An 18155-nucleotide genomic window follows, 5' to 3' on the forward strand; every position below is an offset into this window, starting at 1 on the left:
TGCCCACCCTCCATGGGCTCCCTGGGTGCTGTGCCTGGTGATGAGAGAGGAGAGACCCCACAGCCCTGCCCACCCTCCATGGGGCTCCCTGGGTGCTGTCCATGGTGCTGAGAGAGGAGAGACCCCACAGCCCTGCCCACCCTCCATGGGGCTCCCTGGGTGCTGTGCATGGTGCTGAGAGAGGAGAGACCCCACAGCCCTGCCCACCCTCCATGGGCTCCCTGGGTGCTGTCCGTGGTGCTGAGAGAGGAGAGACCCCACAGCCCTGCCCACCCTCCATGGGCTCCCTGGGTGCTGTGCCTGGTGATGAGAGAGGAGAGACCCCACAGCCCTGCCCACCCTCCATGGGGCTCCCTGGGTGCTGTCCATGGTGCTGAGAGAGGAGAGACCCCACAGCCCTGCCCACCCTCCATGGGGCTCCCTGGGTGCTGTGCATGGTGCTGAGAGAGGAGAGACCCCACAGCCCTGCCCACCCTCCATGGGCTCCCTGGGTGCTGTCCATGGTGCTGAGAGAGGAGAGACCCCACAGCCCTGCCCACCCTCCATGGGGCTCCCTGGGTGCTGTCCATGGTGCTGAGAGAGGAGAGACCCCCGCAGCCCTGCCCACCCTCCATGGGGCTCCCTGGGTGCTGTCCATGGTGCTGAGAGAGGAGAGACCCCACAGCTCTGCCCACCTTCCATGGGGCTCCCTGGGTGCTGTGCATGGTGCTGAGAGAGGAGAGACCCCACAGCCCTGCCCATCCTCCATGGGGCTCCCTGGGTGCTGTCCACGGTGCTGAGAGAGGAGAGACCCCCACAGCCCTGCCCACCCTCCATGGGGCTCCCTGGGTGCTATGCAGGGTGCTGAGAGAGGAGAGACCCCACAGCCCTATAAGAGGTCTCTTTTGTGGAAAAGCCCAGGGGCTCTTGTTCTTACCTCAGAAGGACTGTGGCCTTGCAGGGGGGCCTCCCCATCGAAGCAGATTTCCAGCAGGGTGGCCCCAAAACCCCACTTGTCGGCCGCAATGCCGAGGCTGCTGGTTCCACCCGACAGACACTCAGGAGCAGTCCAGGGAATCCGCTCAATCCGCTCTGGGGAGCGGGGGAGGGCATAGGTCAGAGGTCAACTTAAAGGAAGGGTGAGGATGGGGGGGACCCCGTACCAGTACCGGAACCCAGTCATTATGGAACTGACCTTCCCTGGAGAGGGCACTCACACCCACTCCTGGGTCGCTGAGTTTGATGAAGGGGCTGGAACCTTCCACCAGGCCCGGTCTCGCAAGAAGGACGTTACGGCCACACACATTACCATGTGTCAGGTTCTTGTCTTCCTGGTGTGAGGGGACAATGGGGCATGGTCACTGGGATAGGGGGCCTTGTTCCCTGCCGCATGTCATACCCCCACTTCCAGGAACAGATTCTGTGAATAATTAAATCAAAGGAGTTGGGGATCTAGCTTCTTCTTCTTCTTTTTTTGCCTCCAGTGTTATCACTACGAATCCACTGCTCCTAGAGGTTATTTTTTTCCCTTTTGTTGCCCTTGTTATTTATAATTGTTGTTGTTATTGTTGTTGTTGGCTAGGACAGTGAGAAAGCGAGAGAGCAGGGGAAGACAGAGAAGGGGAGAGAAAGACAGACACCTGCAGACCTGTTTCACTGCCTGTGAAGTGACCCCCGCCCCCGCATGTGGGGAGCTGGGGGCTTGAACTCGGAACCTTACGCCGGTCCTTGCACTTCGCACTGTGTGTGCTTAACCTGCTGCAGTACCGCCCGGCCCCTGGGGTCTGGCTTCCTGACAGCTCCCTGAGAAACCAAACTCCTCTTTTCACCCCCCTCCCCTAGGGTTCCTACCTCCCCCTAGAAGAGAACCCCACTCCCACTGCTGGGTGGTCCTGGGGTGGGGTGGGAGGAGGGGAAGGCCCTGCTTCTTTTGCTTCAACTTTGTATATATTTTTCTACTTTATTTGAGAGGACAGAGAGAAATTGAGAGGGGAGGAGGAGATAGAGAGGGAGAGACAAGACAGTCAGATGCCTGCAGACCAGTTTCACCTTTCTTGAAGATTACACTCTACAAGTGGGGACCAGGGGCTCGATCCCAGGTCCTTGCACATGGTGACATGTACGTTCAAACAGATGCACCTTCTAGCCCTTTTGTCCAGTCTTTTCAGTAACCACAGTGCTATCCCCTCTGTCCTGATTTATTTTCTTTCTTTCTTTCTGTTCTTTTTTTAAAATTTTATTTTCCTTATCATTATTTTTTTATAAAATGCCTTTTATTTATTTATTTATTTATTTATTCCCTTTTGTTGCAATTATTGATGTCGTCGTTGTTGGCTAGGACAGAGAGACATGGAGAGAGGAGGGGAAGACAGAGAGGGGGAGGGAAAGACAGACACCTGCAGACCTGCTTCACTGCCTGTGAAGTGACTCCCCTGCAGGTGGGGAGCTGGGGGCTCGAACCGGGATCCTTATGCCAGTCCCTGCACTTTGCGTCACGTGCGCTTAACCAGCTGTGCTCCTGCCCGACTCCCTATTTACTTATTTTTAGTGAAAGGGGGAATACAGAGAGAAAGATACACACAGAGAGCTACCAGAGAGCACTGCTCAGCTCTGGCTTATGGTGGAGCTGGGGACTGAACCTGAGACTTTGAAGTCCCAGGCTTGAAAGTTTTTTTTTTGCATAACCATTATGCTGTCTCCCCAGCCCCTGTCTGTTTCTTTTTACCAGAGCCCTGCTCAGCTATGGTTTATGGTGGTGCTGGGGCTTGAACCTGGGACCGCAGAGTCTCAGCCAGAAGAGTCTTTTTGCAGAACCTCTATGTGGTCCACCCCACCCTCCCAGTTTGGTTTTGATTAACGAAAAGAGAAGCAGAGCTCACCAGGGAGAAAGAATATCATACCAGGCACACCACCCAGATTTGAGCCCTGGCACCACATGGAAGACACCATGGTGTCAGGAGAAGCTCCATTTTTATAGTGTCTCTCTCTGGCTCTCAGAATGACAGTCTGCCTCAATTTTTTTCCCACCTCCTCCTCCAATCCCCCAAGGCTCTCACCAAGTAGCTGAGGGCACTCGCCAACTGCTGAGCTACGAGTAACTTCCAGGCCACGGAGACGTGGCCCCTCTCCCGTCTCAGCCACATGTCCAGGGGCCCGTGCTCCACAAACTCCGTCACAATGATGTCTGCAAAGGGATGATCACAGCATGGATGTCACCACCTCTTGGCAACAGTCAGAGCACAGAAACACCAGGGAGAGAGAGAATCTGTGTGACTTAGAGGTTGGGGGAGCTGGGAATGGAGTGGCACTGGGGTCAGACTGGAACACGCCAACCACTCGAGAGTCAGCGATGGCTCACTGTACCAGGTGCAGGCACAGGGCTGGGGCTGGGTGGTGGGGCACCTGTTTGCGTGCACACACTTCAGTGCACAAGGACCCAGGTTCAAGCCCCTGGTCCCCATCTGCAGGGGGAAAGCTTCACGAGTGGTGAAGCAGGGCCGCAGATGTCTCTCTGCTTCTCTCCCTATCTCCCCCTCCCTCTCAATTTCTCTCTGTCTTTATCCAATAATAAATAAATAATAATTTAAAAAAAGACAGAGATGCAGATTCAAACCCCCTGTCAATACAGGGGTGGAGGAAGTTTCATAAGAAATGGAGAAGTGTTGGGATCTCTGTCTCTCTCTATTTATCTAAAGATAAAAAGAAACAGCAGAGGAAGATAACATAATGGTTATACAAAGAGACTTTCATGCCTGAGCCTCTGAAGTCCCAGCCAGGTTCAATCCCCTGAACCACCAGAAACCAGATCTGAGCAGTGTTCTAATAAAGAGAGAGAGAGAGAGAGAGAGAGAGAGGAGATAACATCATGGTTCTGGAAAAAAAAGTTCTCCTGCCTGAGGCTCTGAGGTCCCAGGTTCAATCTCCAGCACCAACAGAAGCCAGAGCTGAGCAGGGCCCTGGAGGGGAAAATTTAAAATAATAATAATGGGAGTCGGGCGGTAGCGCAGTGGGTTAAGCACAGGTGGCGCGAAGCACAAGAACCAGCATCAGGATCCCGGTTCGAGCCCCCAGCTCCCCACCTATAGGGGAGCCGCTTCCCAGGCGGTGAAGCAGGTCTGCAGGTGTCTGTCTTTCTCTCCCCCTCTCTGTCTTCCCCTCCTCTCTCCATGTCTCTCTGTCCTATCTAACAATGACCACAACAATAACAACAATAATAACTACAACAGTAAAACGACAAGGGCAACAAAAGGGAATAAATAAAATAAAATAAAATAAAATGTTTAAAAAATAAATAATAATAATAATGAGCGTCTTCTAGAGCAGAGAGTTGAGAACAGAGAAAGAAAAAGAGAGAGGATGACAACAACAATAATAACTACAACAATGAAACAACAAGGGCCACTAAAGGAAATAAATACTTAAAAAAGAAAAGAGACAGAGAAAAAGAAAGTGATAAAAGAGTGGCTGAAACTGGGAGTCGAGGTCAAGGGAGCCTATCAACCTGTCAGCCTGCAGGACTTCAATGCCTGAGGTCCCAAAGGTTACAGCTTCAGTCTGAGCCATTTCCTCACGCTAGAGCTTAATGACTCTGGTCCTTCTCTGTCTCCAAACCAAAAACTCAATAAATCTTTCAAATTAAAGAGATTTGGGGAATAAGGAGCATTACCTACGGGAGCAGATACTGTGAGACAAACAACTGCCAGTGTAGAAGCCCAGTACCACATGTCAGTACTGAGAACAGCACCCAGGGAACCCCCAGGATGGAGGAGCAGTGCTGTGGGGGGGGGGGGTCTCTCCTCTCTCAGCACCAGGCACAGCACCCAGGGAGCCCCATGGAGGGTGGGCAGGGCTGTGGGGTCTCTCCTCTCTCAGCACCAGGCACAGCACCCAGAGAGCCCAACGGAGGGTGGGCAGGGCTGTGGGGTCTCTCCTCTCTCAGCACCAGGCACAGCACCCAGGGAGCCCATGGAGGGTGAGCAGGGGTGTGGGGTCTCTCCTCTCTCAGCACCATGGACAGCACCCAGGGAGCCCATGGAGGGTGGGCAGGGCTGTGGGGGTCTCTCCTCTCTCAGGACCATGGACAGCACCCAGGGAGCCCCATGGAGGGTGGGCAGGGCTGTGGGGTCTCTCCTCTCTCAGCACCATGCACAGCACCCAGGGAGCCCATGGAGGGTGGGCAGGGCTGTGGGGTCTCTCCTCTCTCAGCACCATGCACAGCACCCAGGGAGCCCCATGGAGGGTGGGCAGGGCTGTGGGGTCTCTCCTCTCTCAGCACCATGGACAGCACCCAGGGAGCCCATGGAGGGTGGGCAGGGCTGTGGGGTCTCTCCTCTCTCAGCACCATGGACAGCACCCAGGGAGCCCATGGAGGGTGGGCAGGGCTGTGGGGTCTCTCCTCTCTCAGCACCATGCACAGCACCCAGGGAGCCCATGGAGGGTGGGCAGGGCTGTGGGGTCTCTCCTCTCTCAGCACCAGGCACAGCACCCAGGGAGCCCATGGAGGGTGGGCAGGGCTGTGGGGTCTCTCCTCTCTCAGCACCATGGACAGCACCCAGGGAGCCCATGGAGGGTGGGCAGGGCTGTGGGGTCTCTACTCTCTCAGCACCATGCACAGCACCCAGGGAGCCCATGGAGGGTGGGCAGGGCTGTGGGGTCTCTCCTCTCTCAGCACCAGGCACAGCACCCAGGGAGCCCATGGAGGGTGGGCAGGGCTGTGGGGTCTCTCCTCTCTCAGCACCCTGCACATCACCCAGGGAGCCCATGGAGGGTGGGCAGGGCTGTGGGGTGTCTCCTCTCTCAGCACCAGGCACAGCACCCAGGGAGCCCATGGAGGGTGGGCAGGACTGTGGGGTCTCTCCTCTCTCAGCACCATGGACAGTGTGCAGACAGCTGTTGAGGGTTAAGCTTGGGGGGTCTGAGGAGGCAGGGGCAGGGGCACTCACTCTCGGAGCCGCGCACACAGACACCGTGCAGGAAAGTCAAGTGAACATGAGAGACCTGACTCATGAAGCTGGCGGTCTCATAGAAGGCCTGGGGGTACAGGTACAGAAACAGGGCCGGTCAGCAGGGGCCTGGCTCCCCTAGTCCCCACCTTGCCCCCCACCACACACGCCTTGAAGCCACCCGGGCCCCGACTGCTCACCAGGGCGATGCCATGGTGACTCTGGTCCAAGACTTTGAGTACCACACGGAGGTCCTGCTGGCCTTCTCCGGTGTCCCCCAGGGCATCTTGGGGGGTCCCGCTCCCTACACGCAGAACACCCTCATACACGTTGGTCCTGGTGCCCTGGCCCAAGTGCGCCAACTGGGAGGTTGGGTACAGGACGTGAGATCAATCCAACTGAGCTTGGACCCTCTGGCTGCCCTCCCCACTCACCCCAAAAATTTGGGGTCACCCCCCCTTGGGTCTGGAGTTCACCTGAGTGATCTGGTCCTGCCCCACCCGATGGAAGTTGAGCTGGCTGACACTGACAGGGGCAGAGTCCCCCCGGGATCCCCGCAGGATGAGAAGGTTGGAGATCTCTGAAAAGGGGGGAGATCAGTAGATAGTAGGTTCATTCAAAGCAAGTACCTTGAGTCACAGGACAGGACTGCCATGCACCAGCGGAAGTTCCCTTCGGATACCTCCAGGCCTTGGCAGGCAGCAGCGGTACAAGGGGAAGCTGTGGTCCCCAAGCCTCAGGGAGCAGCCCAGTAGGCTGGCCCGAAGATCCCTGGCAGTGGGAAAGCTGCGGTCCCAGCCCTCCAGCCTGAGGCTCCCCGCCCTCATTTCGATGGGGAATTTCCGCAGGCGCCAGCCGCCGCTGCCTCCAGGGGCCTACGGAAAGAGAGATTGTCAGGGGAGGAGAAAAGTGGGGTCCACTGCCAGCCCCCCCTGACACAAACCCGGCCCACCTGGTCACGCTGAGTCACGGTCAAGATGAGGCGGTCGTAGAGGCTTGTGCTCCAGTGAAGGAGATAAAGTCCTTCCTCCCGACGTAGCTTGGACAGGATGAAGGGGTCCCTGTGGGGGGAGGAGAGGAAGTGCTCAGGGCGCCCCTAGATCCAACATGTAAACCCATCCAGGAGCTGGGGACAGGCTCAGCAGACAGCACGTCTTTTTTTTTTTTAAAAAGATCTTTTTTTTTAACGTTTATTTTATTTATTCCCTTTTGTTGCCCTTGTTGTTTTATTGTTATAGTTATTATTGTTATTGTCATTGTTGGATAGGACAGAGAGAAATGGAGAGAGGAGGGGAAGACAGAGAGGAGAGAAAGATAGACACCTGCAGACCTGCTTCACCGCCTGGGAAGCGACTCCCCTGCAGGTGGGGAGCCGGGGTTCGAACCGGGATCCTTATGCCGGTCCTTGTGCTTTGCGCCACCTGCGCTTAACCCGCTGCACTACAGCCTGACTTCCGAAACAGAACGTCTTATGTAGCATGAAGCCCTGGATCAAGTTCCAGCACCACAAGCAGCACCGTGCACAGCACCGAGGGAGCCCATGGAGGGTGGGCAGGGCTGTGGGGTCTCTCCTCTCTCAGCACCAGGCACAGCACCCAGGGAGCCCCATGAAGGGTGGGCAGGGCTGTGGGGTCTCTCCTCTCTCAGCACCATGCACAGCACCCAGGGAGCCCCATGGAGGGTGGGCAGGGCTGTGGGGTCTCTCCTCTCTCAGCACCATGCACAGCACCCAGGGAGCCCCATGGAGGGTGGGCAGGGCTGTGGGGTCTCTCCTCTCTCAGCACCATGGACAGCACCCAGGGAGCCCCATGGAGGGTGGGCAGGGCTGTGGGGTCTCTCCTCTCTCAGCACCCTGCACAGCACCCAGGGAGCCCCATGGAGGGTGGGTGGGCAGGGCTGTGGGGTCTCTCCTCTCTCAGCACCATGGACAGCACCCAGGGAGCCCCATGGAGGGTGGGCAGGGCTGCGGGGTCTCTCCTCTCTCAGCACCAGGCACAGCACCCAGGGAGCCCCATGGAGGGTGGGCAGGGCTGTGGGGTCTCTCCTCTCTCAGCACCATGGACAGCACCCAGGGAGCCCCATGGAGGGTGGGCAGGGCTGTGGGGTCTCTCCTCTCTCAGCACCGTGCACAGCACCGAGGGAGCCCCATGGAGGGTGGGCAGGGCTGTGGGGTCTCTCCTCTCTCAGCACCAGGCACAGCACCCAGGGAGCCCCATGAAGGGTGGGCAGGGCTGTGGGGTCTCTCCTCTCTCAGCACCATGCACAGCACCCAGGGAGCCCATGCAGGGTGGGCAGGGCTGTGGGGTCTCTCATCTCTCAGCACCATGGACAGCACCCAGGGAGCCCATGCAGGGTGGGCAGGGCTGTGGGGTCTCTCCTCTCTCAGAACTATGGACAGCACCCAGGGAGCCCCATAGAGAGTGGGGCAGAGCCATAATGTCTCTCTTCTTTCTTCTCTATCTCTCCCTAAAACTCCACCAGGCCCCTCACAAAACTTACAGCAGGGGCCCGTGCACCCCATCTCGGACACTTGTCACCAGCCGAGGCGGTGCCACCTCATGACACAGGAAGTGGCTGGAGTCCATGGTCAGCCGGAAGTAGCCATCCACAAGGGCCACCAGGGACAGGGCGGTGGCCCGGGAGGGGAGAGTCAGCTCCTGAAGGGGCAGGTGGGGGTGTGGTATCAGGCTGGTCTCTCCTGCCAGTCAAAGAGTTGCCTGCCTCCCCATCCTGTTCCCTCAGGATCTTCCCCTGTAGCCCCGGGGTCCCACCAGACACTTGTCATTCTGGCAGTGGATGCTGACGTGGAGTTCCTTCAGCACCACATGAGTGATGTCCGGAAAGTCGCAGAAGGGGGTCCAAGGTGCCTCACGAGGCCTGTTGGGGAGTTCCTGGGCCCTGTATTTCTTCCCTGATGGGGCAGTGGTGGTGTGAGAAATCTAGAACAAGGGTGGGAGGAAACAGTGGATTATATTCCCAACACTCCCATGTCCCTATCTGTGGCAGGTGGCCTGGTCCACACACGGCCATGGGGAGCATAAGAGGGAAGGCAGACAGGGATCGGGCAGTAGCACCGTGGGTTAAGCGCACATGGCACCAAGCTCAAGGACCGGCGTCAGGATCCTGGTTGGAGCCCCCGGCTCCCCACCTGCAGGGGAGTCGCTTTCCAGGCGGTGAAGCAGGTCTGCAGGTGTCTGTCTTTCTCTCCCCCTCTCTGTCTTCCCCTCCTCTCTCCATTCCTCTCTGTCCTATCTAACAACGATGACATCAATAACAACAACAATAATAACTACAGCAACAGCAATAAAACAACAAGGGCAACAAAAGGGAAAACAAAAAAGAGGGGGAGATAACATTGAAACAACTTTCCACTACTGTGAACTCTGAGGGCAGTAGCAATGGAGACTCACAGTTGCATTTGGTGAGTCTTAGGGGAGTCCTCAAATAAATAAATAAGGAAGGCAGACATGCCCGTTAAGAGTTGGAAAAATTCTAGAGGCCTGGGAAGACAGCCTAGTGGTTCTGCTTGCTGCCTTCTTTCTTTCCTTTCCTCTTCTTCTTCTTCTTCTTTTTTTTAGATTATCTTTATTTGGTAGAGACAACCAGAAATCGAGAGGGAAGGGGGAGAAAGGGAGAGACAGACACCTACAGCCCCGCATCTCCACTCATAAAATTTTCCCTCTGCAGCTGGGGACCTGAGTCTCTGAGCACTGGAACATGTACTCAACCAGATGTGCTACTCCCACCCAGCCCCTCTTTCCTTCTTTTCCTTTCTCTTATATTTGATAGGACAGAGAAAAATTGAAAGAGGGATGGGAGATCAGAAGAGAGACGGAGAGACACCCACAGGCCTGCTTCATCACTTGTGAAGCTTTCCCCCTGCAAGTAGGGACCAGGGGCTTGAACTTGGGTCCCTAAGCACGTTGATATATGTCCTAAAATTGCCTGGTCTGCTGTATCTTTGTCTCTGTATTTCTTTCTTTTTTTTTTTTAAATTTATTTTCCCTTTTATTGCCCTTGTTGTTTTTACTGTTGTTGTAGATATTATCGTTGTTGTCGTGGATGTCATTGTAACTAGATAGGACAGAGAAAAATAGAGAGAGGAAGGGAAGACAGAGAGGGGGAGAGAAAGACAGACACCTGCAGACCTGCTTCACCGCCTGGGAAGCGACCCCCCTGCAGGTGGGGAGCCAGGGGCTCGAACCAGGATCCTTCCGCCGGTCTTTGTGCTTCACGCCACATGCGCTTAACCCACTGTGCTACCGCCCGATTCCTCTCTCTCTGTATTTCTTACTTGTCATTTTTACTACAAAGAGGGGCAGGGACTGGGCAATGGTACACCTGGTTAAGAGCACATAGTATAAAGTGCAAGGACCCACACAAGAATCTGGGCTGGAGCTCCTGGCTCCCCACCTGCAGGGAGGATGCTTCACAAACAGTGAAGCAGATCTGCAAGTGTCTCTCTTTCTCTCTCCCTCTCATCTCTAATTTCTCTCTGTCCTATCCAAGAAGATGGGAAAAGTGGCCACCAGGAGCAGTGGATTTGTAGTGCTGGTACCGAGCCAACAATAACCCTGAAGGCAAAAAGAAAGGAGGAGGGAGTCGGGCGGTAGAGCAGCAGGTTAAACGCACGTGGTGCAAAGCGCAAGGACCGGCATAAAGATCCCAGTTCGAGCCCCCGGTGGCTCCCCACCTGAAGGGTGGTCGCTTCACGAGTACTGAAGCAGGTCTGCCGGTGAATTTCTCTCTCCTTCTCTCTCTCCCCCTCCTTTCTCCATTTCTCTCTGTCCTATCCAACAACAGTGACAAAAATGACAACAACAATAACAACACAACAAGGGCAACAAAAGGGAAAAATGGCCTCCAGGAGCAGTGGATTCGTAGTGCAGGCACCGAGCCCCAGCAATACCCTGGAGGAAAAAAAAAAAAAGGAAGAAAGAAAGAAAGAAAAAAGAGGGACTGGAAAGACACCATAATGGTTTTGCAAACAGATTCTCCTGCCTGGGCCTCCAGGGTGCCAGGTTCAATCCCTAGCACTACCAACTGCTCAGCAGTGGCCACAAAAATGGGCCAGGGGTGTGGACCTCAGAAATCAGAGTCCCAGTGAGCCCCAGGAAGATAGAGGGCCCAGATGAGACAGCCAATGGCTCAAAGGCCGGGGAGGGGCAGCCCCCTTCAGCCTGTGAGCTGAAGGCTTCACAGAAACCCAGCCCTCCTGCACCCCCACATAGTAGAGAGGGTCCCCCGCATGCTCACCACTGTCTGCCATGGTCGCCACTGGATGCCACCCAGGCCAGTCACCTGCACCTCATGGGAGGGAGGTCCGGAGGTGGAGTTGGGGGGCTCTGGAGGTTTTGGGGTGGCAGCCCCAGCCTCCGGGAGACAACAGGATGCCCCAGGGGTTTGGGTACACAGGTGCAGGTGGGACACTGGGATGCGCTCGGTGCCGAAACGGGGGGCCAGGCGCTCGAGGGTGGCCAGGTACTTGGCCTGGACGACGGGGAGGGCCAGGCGCTCCCGGGGGAAGGTGCATATGAAGCGCAGGAAGATGGTGCGCAGGCGCAGGCGCACCAGTGGGTTGTGCTGGCGGATCTGGCGGCGGAAGGAGCGCGGGATGCAGTCCAGGAAGCTGCGGGGAGGGTGGGGAAGGTTTTTGGGGGAATGATCAGATCTGTCGGAGAGCTGTCTGGATTCGAGGCTAGGGCTAAAGCGCACGGTCTGCCACGCTCCAGGAACAGGGTTCGAGCCCCCACCCCGCCGACCTCCAGGCCAACACATGGGGGCCCCTCAGGGCGGAGGACACTTAGCAAGTGGTGGAGCGGGGCTGTGGGGGTCTCTCCTCCCCTCTCTCCCTGTCATCTTCTCTATTTAATAATAATAATAACAGAGGCATGGCCTGGCAAGACAGCATCATGTTTCTCTGCAAAAAGACTTCCTGCCTGCGACGCTGAGGTCCCAGGTTCAATCCCCAGTGCCAGCAGAAGCCAGAGATGAGCAAGGCTCTGGAAGTAAGAGGAATAAGAAAGAAATAAAAAGGAAGAACAAAGAAATAAAGAGGGTTAGGTGCCGGCGCACTGGGTTAAGTGCACATAGTACGAAGTTAAGGAACCACGCAAGGTTCAAGCCCCCAGCTCCCCATCTGCAGTGGGGTTGCTTCACAGGTGGTGAAGCAGGTCTGCAGGTATCTCTCTGTCTCTCTATCTCCCCCTCCTCTCTCAATTTCTCTCTGTCCTAGCCAAAAAAAAAAAAAAAAGGAAAAGATGGCCACCAGGAGCAGTGGATTCATAGGCACTAAGGCCCAGTAATAACCCTTGAGGCAAAAAAGAAAGAAAGAGGGGAAGAAAGAAAGAAAGAAAGAAAGGAAGGAAGAAAGAAAGAAAGAAAGAAAGAAAGACAGCGTAAGGCACCTATGGACCTGCTTCACCGCTTGTGATCAACCCCCCTGCAGGTGGGGAGCCAGGGTCTCCAACCGGGATCGTTATGCTGGTCCTTGCACTTTGCGCCACTTGCGTTTAACCCACTGCGCTACCGCTGACTCCCTGTTTTAAAAATTTTTTAAAAAGAAAGAAGGAAGGAAGGAAGAGAAAGAAAGGAGAGAAAAGAGAAAGAATTCATTGGTGTCCACCCTCCCCCAAGTAAGTATTCACACAGTCTGTAGAATAAATGGGTGGAATGGGAGGGAGGGAGGGAGGGAGGGAGGGATGGATAGACGGATGGAAGATTAGTTATAGTATTATAATACTATAACTGATAATAACTAATAGATGAATGGATGAATGGATGGACAGATGGATGTATAAACAGGTGGCAGGATGGATAGACGGATGGATGAATGGATAACTGAATGCATGGAAGAATGAAAGTATGGATAGATGGAAGCTTGAATTGATGAATGGGAACACTCAGATGGGTAGATGGATGAATGGATGGAATGATAGATGAATGAATGACTGGATGAATGGATGTATGGTAAAATACATCGATGACTGCATAGATAGATGGAAGAATGAATTGATAAGTGGGTAAGGTGATGGATGGATAGATGGATGAGTGGGCAGAAGGACGGATGGATGGAGGGATGAGCGGGTAGAAGGATGAATGGAGGGATGATTGGGTAAGTTGTTGGGTGAGTGGATGGATGAGTGGATAGAAGGATGGATGAATAGATGGATGGATAGATGGATGGATGGACAGATGGATGAAATGATAGATGGTTGGATGGAATGATAGTTGGATGGATGGATGAATGGATGAGTGGGTAAGTTGTTGGGTGGGTGGGTGGATAGATGGATAGATGAGTGGGTAGATGGATGGATGGATGGATAGAATGATAGATGGTTGGATGGATGGATGAGGGGTAAAAGGGTAGATGGATGGAATGGATGGATGGATGGATGAGTGGGTAAGTTGTTGGGTGGGTGGATGGATGGATGGATGAGTAGGTAGAAGGATGGATGGATGGATGGATAGAATGATAGATGGTTGGATGGATGGATGAATAGATGGATGGATGGTTGGATGGATGAATTGATGAGTGGTTAAATTGTTGGGTGGATAGCTAGATGGATGGATGGATGGTGTGTGTGTGTGTGCATCTCATTAAAATAAAATATTTAGGTTCACAAGGTAGCATGGTGGCTGGAGCATTGGGCTTGGAAACATAAGGTCCTGAGTTTGATCCCTCTCATACATAAATAAAATAGTAGCCAGACCTTCCACCTTCTAAACCCCATAATGACCCTGGGTCTATACTCCCAGAGGGATAAAGTATAGGAAAGCTATCAGGGGAGGGGATGGGATACGGAGTTCTGGTGGTGGGAATTGTGTGGAGTTGTACCCATCTTATCCTATGGTTCTGTCAGTGTTTCCTTTTTATAAATTAAAAAAAGAGAGAGAGAGAGAAGAAAAAAAATACTATTAAAATAAAATATTTCAAAACAAAAAACAGGGGTCAGATGGTGGTGTACCTGGTTGAGTGCACATGTTACTATCTTCAAGGACCTGAGTTCAAGCCCCCAGATCCCACCTACAGGGGTCAAACTCCACAAATGGTGAAGCAGGTCTTCAGGTGTCTTTCTCCCTATCTCTCTCTCCCCTCATCAATTTCTCTGCCTCTACCCAATAAATAAAGAACTATTTAAAAAAAGAAAAAAAGCTGACAGAAGTAGCAGTTAGCTAATAAAGGTCACCAGGTGCCCTGGGTCTTTCCATGTCACTCCAGGGAGCCCTCCACCCACCACTTCCCATACCCCCATACTCGTTTGCTTACCTGGTCTTCCTGGCTACCTCTTGCAGGGGAATACCACGACGGAGGGCGAGGTGGCAAAGGTGCAGAAAGGCCATGCCTAGACTCTCATTTTTGAAGTGGTGAAGCTCTTCCTCGCTGGATAGTTCATCGAGAGAAACCACATCATTCACAAATTCATGCTTGCCCTACGGGGATAGGGGTGCCATAGATAAGAAGTCATTGGCCTCTTAAGCAAGAGGCCCTTAGTTCGATCCCTGGCATTGCATATGCCAGAGGGATGCTCTGCTTCTCTCTCTCCCTCTTTCTCTATTTTTTTCATTCTTTTTTACCAGAGCACTGCTCAGCTCTGGCTTATGGTGTTGCAGGGGACTGAACCTTGGACTTTGAAGGCTGAGGCACAAGAGTCTGTTTACATAACCATTATGCTATCTACCCCCACCCTCTCCTTCTCTCTCTTATGTTAACAGATAAATAGATCTTCATAAAATAGAAAGAAGGGGACGGGCAGTGGTACACCCAGCTAAGGGCACATAGTACTAAGTGCAAGCAAGGATCCAGGTTCGAGGCTCTCACTTCTCACCTGCAGGGAGGATACTTCACAAAAGGTGAAGCAGGTCTGCAGGTGTCTGTCTTTCTCTCTCCCTATCTTCCCCTCCCCTCTCAATTTTTCTCTGTCCTATCCAATAAAATGGGGGTGAAAGGAGGGCCTGGGACAAAGTAGAATGGTTATACAAAAAGACTTTCATGCCTGAGGCACCAAAGGTCCCAGGCTTAATTCCCATCATCTCCATAAGCCAGAACTGAGCAGTGCTCTGGTTAATAAGTAAGTAAAATTCCATTCTGGGGCCAGGTGGTGGTGCACCTGGTTAAGCGCACACATTATAGTGCGCAAGGACCCAGGTTCAAGCCCCTGGTCTCCACCTGCAGGGTGAAAGCTTCACAAATGGTGAAGCAGGGCTGCAGGTGTCTCTCTGTCTCACTTCCACACAATTTCCCCTTCCCCTCACAATTTTTCTCTGTCTCTATTCAAAATAAATAAAAAAAGATTAAAAAATAAAAAATTAAAAATAAAAAGAACTTCAAAAAAAAAAAAAAGAAAAGAAAAAAATGGCAGCCACAAGCCATTGATTCACAGTGCTGGCACCAAGCCCTGGTGATAACCTGGGAGGCAAAAATAAAATAATTACTTAATTAATTAAAATAAAATAATGAAATATAGCAGCTAGAGTGAACTGGAGAGGTAAGCAGAGGTGGGGTGTCCTCATTTGCCCCCGCACCCCACCAAGCCCTTGATTCCCCAGGCCTGTCCACACCTGCTCAAAGAGGTACTCAAAAGAGGCAGGGTCCAGCAGCTGTAGCCCCTGCTCTGACTGTTCTGAGGTTGTTTCGGCCTCTGGAGGCCCCCAGCGGTACACAGCAGGCTCCTGAGGATTCATGCCATGCCAGTTTCGGAAATAAAACCTGCAGGAAGGGAAGGGAAGGAAAAGGAAGGAAAAGCAGAAACACAGCACTCAGACCTCTGCTTTCCAGAGCTCTGCCTGTGGCAGACATCACTGATGGATGGCAGACATCACTGATGGATGGCAGACATCACTGATGGATGGCAGACATCATCATTAATCGATGTGGAAAGAGATTCCTAACAGGAAGGAACATAGGTGCAGCTGGGAGTCAGTCCATCTCCAAGAAGGCAGGGGGGAGTGTGCAGGGAGGGGACAGAACACAAAGAGGCCAGCTTCCCGAGGGACCTTCACCCACCGCATGCGGAAGTACAAGGTCAAGCTTGAGTCTTCAGTGATCTCTACCACGTGGTTGGGGGGTAGCCAGACTTGGGTCTGGGCATCGAAGAGGGCGAAGAAATTGAAGCAGGGAGGAGTGATGCCTGGACAGGGGAGAAGCAGGGTCAGTGGCCAGACTCACCTCCATCCTATCCAGACCCCGTCCTGAACCAAGGACTGCACTGCACTGGCCTCATGGCAGGACTACATTGCAGCTGAGATGGGGCTAACGGCATGTGAGCCAAGCAGAAGTGCATTTGCCAGACTAAGAACCAACCCCTCACTCTCCCAATCATGTCCTTTATCCCAGGGATGCTGAAGGCCCTTGGCGCCAGGGAGGCAGCTCAACAGTGTGGCACATACATAAAGCCCTAGGTCCACTCCCAGGCACTGAGTTTAAAAATATCAGCTCAGCTAAGATGGTGATTGGACCCTACCTTCCTCCAAGTTAGTATTCATTCAATGTCTATCTACAGAAGAAAGGAAGTGGGTGGAGGTATAGCATAATGGTTATGCAAAGAGACTTTCATGCCTGAGGCTCTCAAGTCCCAGGTTCAATCCCCCCCATACTACCATAAGCCAGAGCTGAGCAGTGCTCTGGTAAAAAAAAAAAAAAAAAGAATAAAGGAAGGGATGGATGAAGTGGATGGATGGATGAAGTGGATGGATGGATATGTAGGTAGATGGACATATGGGTGGGTGAAATGGATGGATGGATGGATGGATGATGTATAGATGGATGGATGAAGGGGTAGATGGAGAGATGGGTGATTAAGATGAATGGATGGATGGACAGATGAGTAGGTGAAATGATGGATAAATGGACAGATGGGCAAGTGAAATGGATGGATAGATGGATGGATGGATGGATGGATGGATGGATGGATGGATGGATGGATGGATGGATGGAAGGAAGGAAGGATGGATGGATGGATGGATGGATGGATGGATGGATGGACAGGTGGGTGGATGGATATGTAGGTAGATGGATGGATGGACTGATGGGTATGTGAAATGATGCCTGGATGGACAGATGGAATGGAAGGACAGATGGGTAGGTGAAATGATCGATGGACCGATGAGTGGATGAAATGGGATAGATGGATGGACAGATGGATGGATGGCTGGATAGAGGGGTGGAGGGAGAGATGGGTGAATGGGATGGATGGATGGATGGATGGATGGATGGATGGATGCACAGGGAGTAGAATGGACAGATGATGGATGAACAGATGAATGGTTGGGCAGATGGATAGACTGGGGGTGAATGGGTTAGGAGGCATAGGTGGGTAGATGGATGGACTGACAGATGAATGGGTGGGGACATGGACAGATAGATGGATAGATAGGAGGATGAATGGATGGACTGGCACATATGGGTGGGATGGTGGGTTGATGGATGGACAGATGCATGCACGGATTAACAGACAGACAGTTGGGTGGGTGGGTGATGGGGTCCAGCTGCCACGGCCCCACCCCCACCTCATGCCCCGGACTCACCGACTTTTTGTGCAACGTGGATGCAAATGTCCTCAGCGGTCATGGTGGCCTCGTTGAAGGTGATCCAGGGATCCCCACCATTGGGACCAGCCCAGTGCAGGAGGACCCTGAGGCCTCCCCTGGCCGCCAGGCGTTGGGCTTCATTCCCGTCGGGCAGGTTGGTCCTGCTGGTGACACCACACTGCCACAGAGGCATGACCCTTGCCGAAGCCTGTCAGGGAAGGGACAGCCCATCAGCCCCAGAATACAGGTAGGACGCTTTCCTAACTGGTCCCTCTTCATTTATTTTTAAAGATATTATGTATTTATGAGAAAGATAGGAGGAGAGAGAACCAGACATCACTCTAGCACATGTGATGCTGGGGATCGAACTCGGGACCTCATGCCTGAGAGTCCAAAGCTTTTTTATTTTTTTAATTTTATTTATTTATTTATTCCCTTTTGTTGCACTTGTTGTTTTATTGTTGTAATTATTATGGTTGTTGTCATTGTTGGATAGGACAGAGAGAAATGGAGAGAGGAGGGGAAGACAGAGAGGGGGAGAGAAAGACAGACACCTGCAGACCTGCTTCACTGCCTGTGAAGCGACTCCCCTGCAGGTGGGGAGCCGGGGCCTCGAACTGGGATCCTTACATCGGTCCCTGCCCTTCGCGCCACCTGCGTTTAACCCACTGCGCTACAGCCTGACTCCCGAGTCCAAAGCTTTTA

The 18155-nt window shown here is 53.2% G+C and overlaps 1 protein-coding gene across 2 annotated transcripts in view; it reads right to left on the reverse strand.

The window, feature by feature from the left end:
* The window catches only part of TYK2 (tyrosine kinase 2), a 30358-nt gene extending 12711 nt beyond the window's left edge, over positions 1–17647 (reverse strand). For both annotated transcript variants that reach the window (XM_060181717.1, XM_060181716.1), the window contains exons 1-15: positions 17448–17647; positions 15928–16051; positions 15483–15630; positions 14191–14354; positions 11178–11550; positions 8693–8860; positions 8421–8578; positions 6874–6982; positions 6604–6796; positions 6398–6501; positions 6122–6283; positions 5922–6009; positions 3036–3163; positions 1175–1310; positions 917–1071 (exon numbers count right to left, since the gene is read on the reverse strand). In XM_060181717.1, coding sequence (XP_060037700.1) covers positions 917–1071; positions 1175–1310; positions 3036–3163; positions 5922–6009; positions 6122–6283; positions 6398–6501; positions 6604–6796; positions 6874–6982; positions 8421–8578; positions 8693–8860; positions 11178–11550; positions 14191–14354; positions 15483–15630; positions 15928–16051; positions 17448–17643 — 2406 coding nt within the window. In that variant the 5' untranslated portion in view covers positions 17644–17647. The remainder of the gene's footprint in view (positions 1–916; positions 1072–1174; positions 1311–3035; positions 3164–5921; positions 6010–6121; positions 6284–6397; positions 6502–6603; positions 6797–6873; positions 6983–8420; positions 8579–8692; positions 8861–11177; positions 11551–14190; positions 14355–15482; positions 15631–15927; positions 16052–17447) is intronic.
* Between the last annotated feature and the right edge of the window lie 508 nt (positions 17648–18155).

Source organism: Erinaceus europaeus, chromosome 23 (genome assembly GCF_950295315.1).
Source record: "Erinaceus europaeus chromosome 23, mEriEur2.1, whole genome shotgun sequence".
Taxonomy (NCBI): Eukaryota; Metazoa; Chordata; class Mammalia; order Eulipotyphla; family Erinaceidae; genus Erinaceus; species Erinaceus europaeus.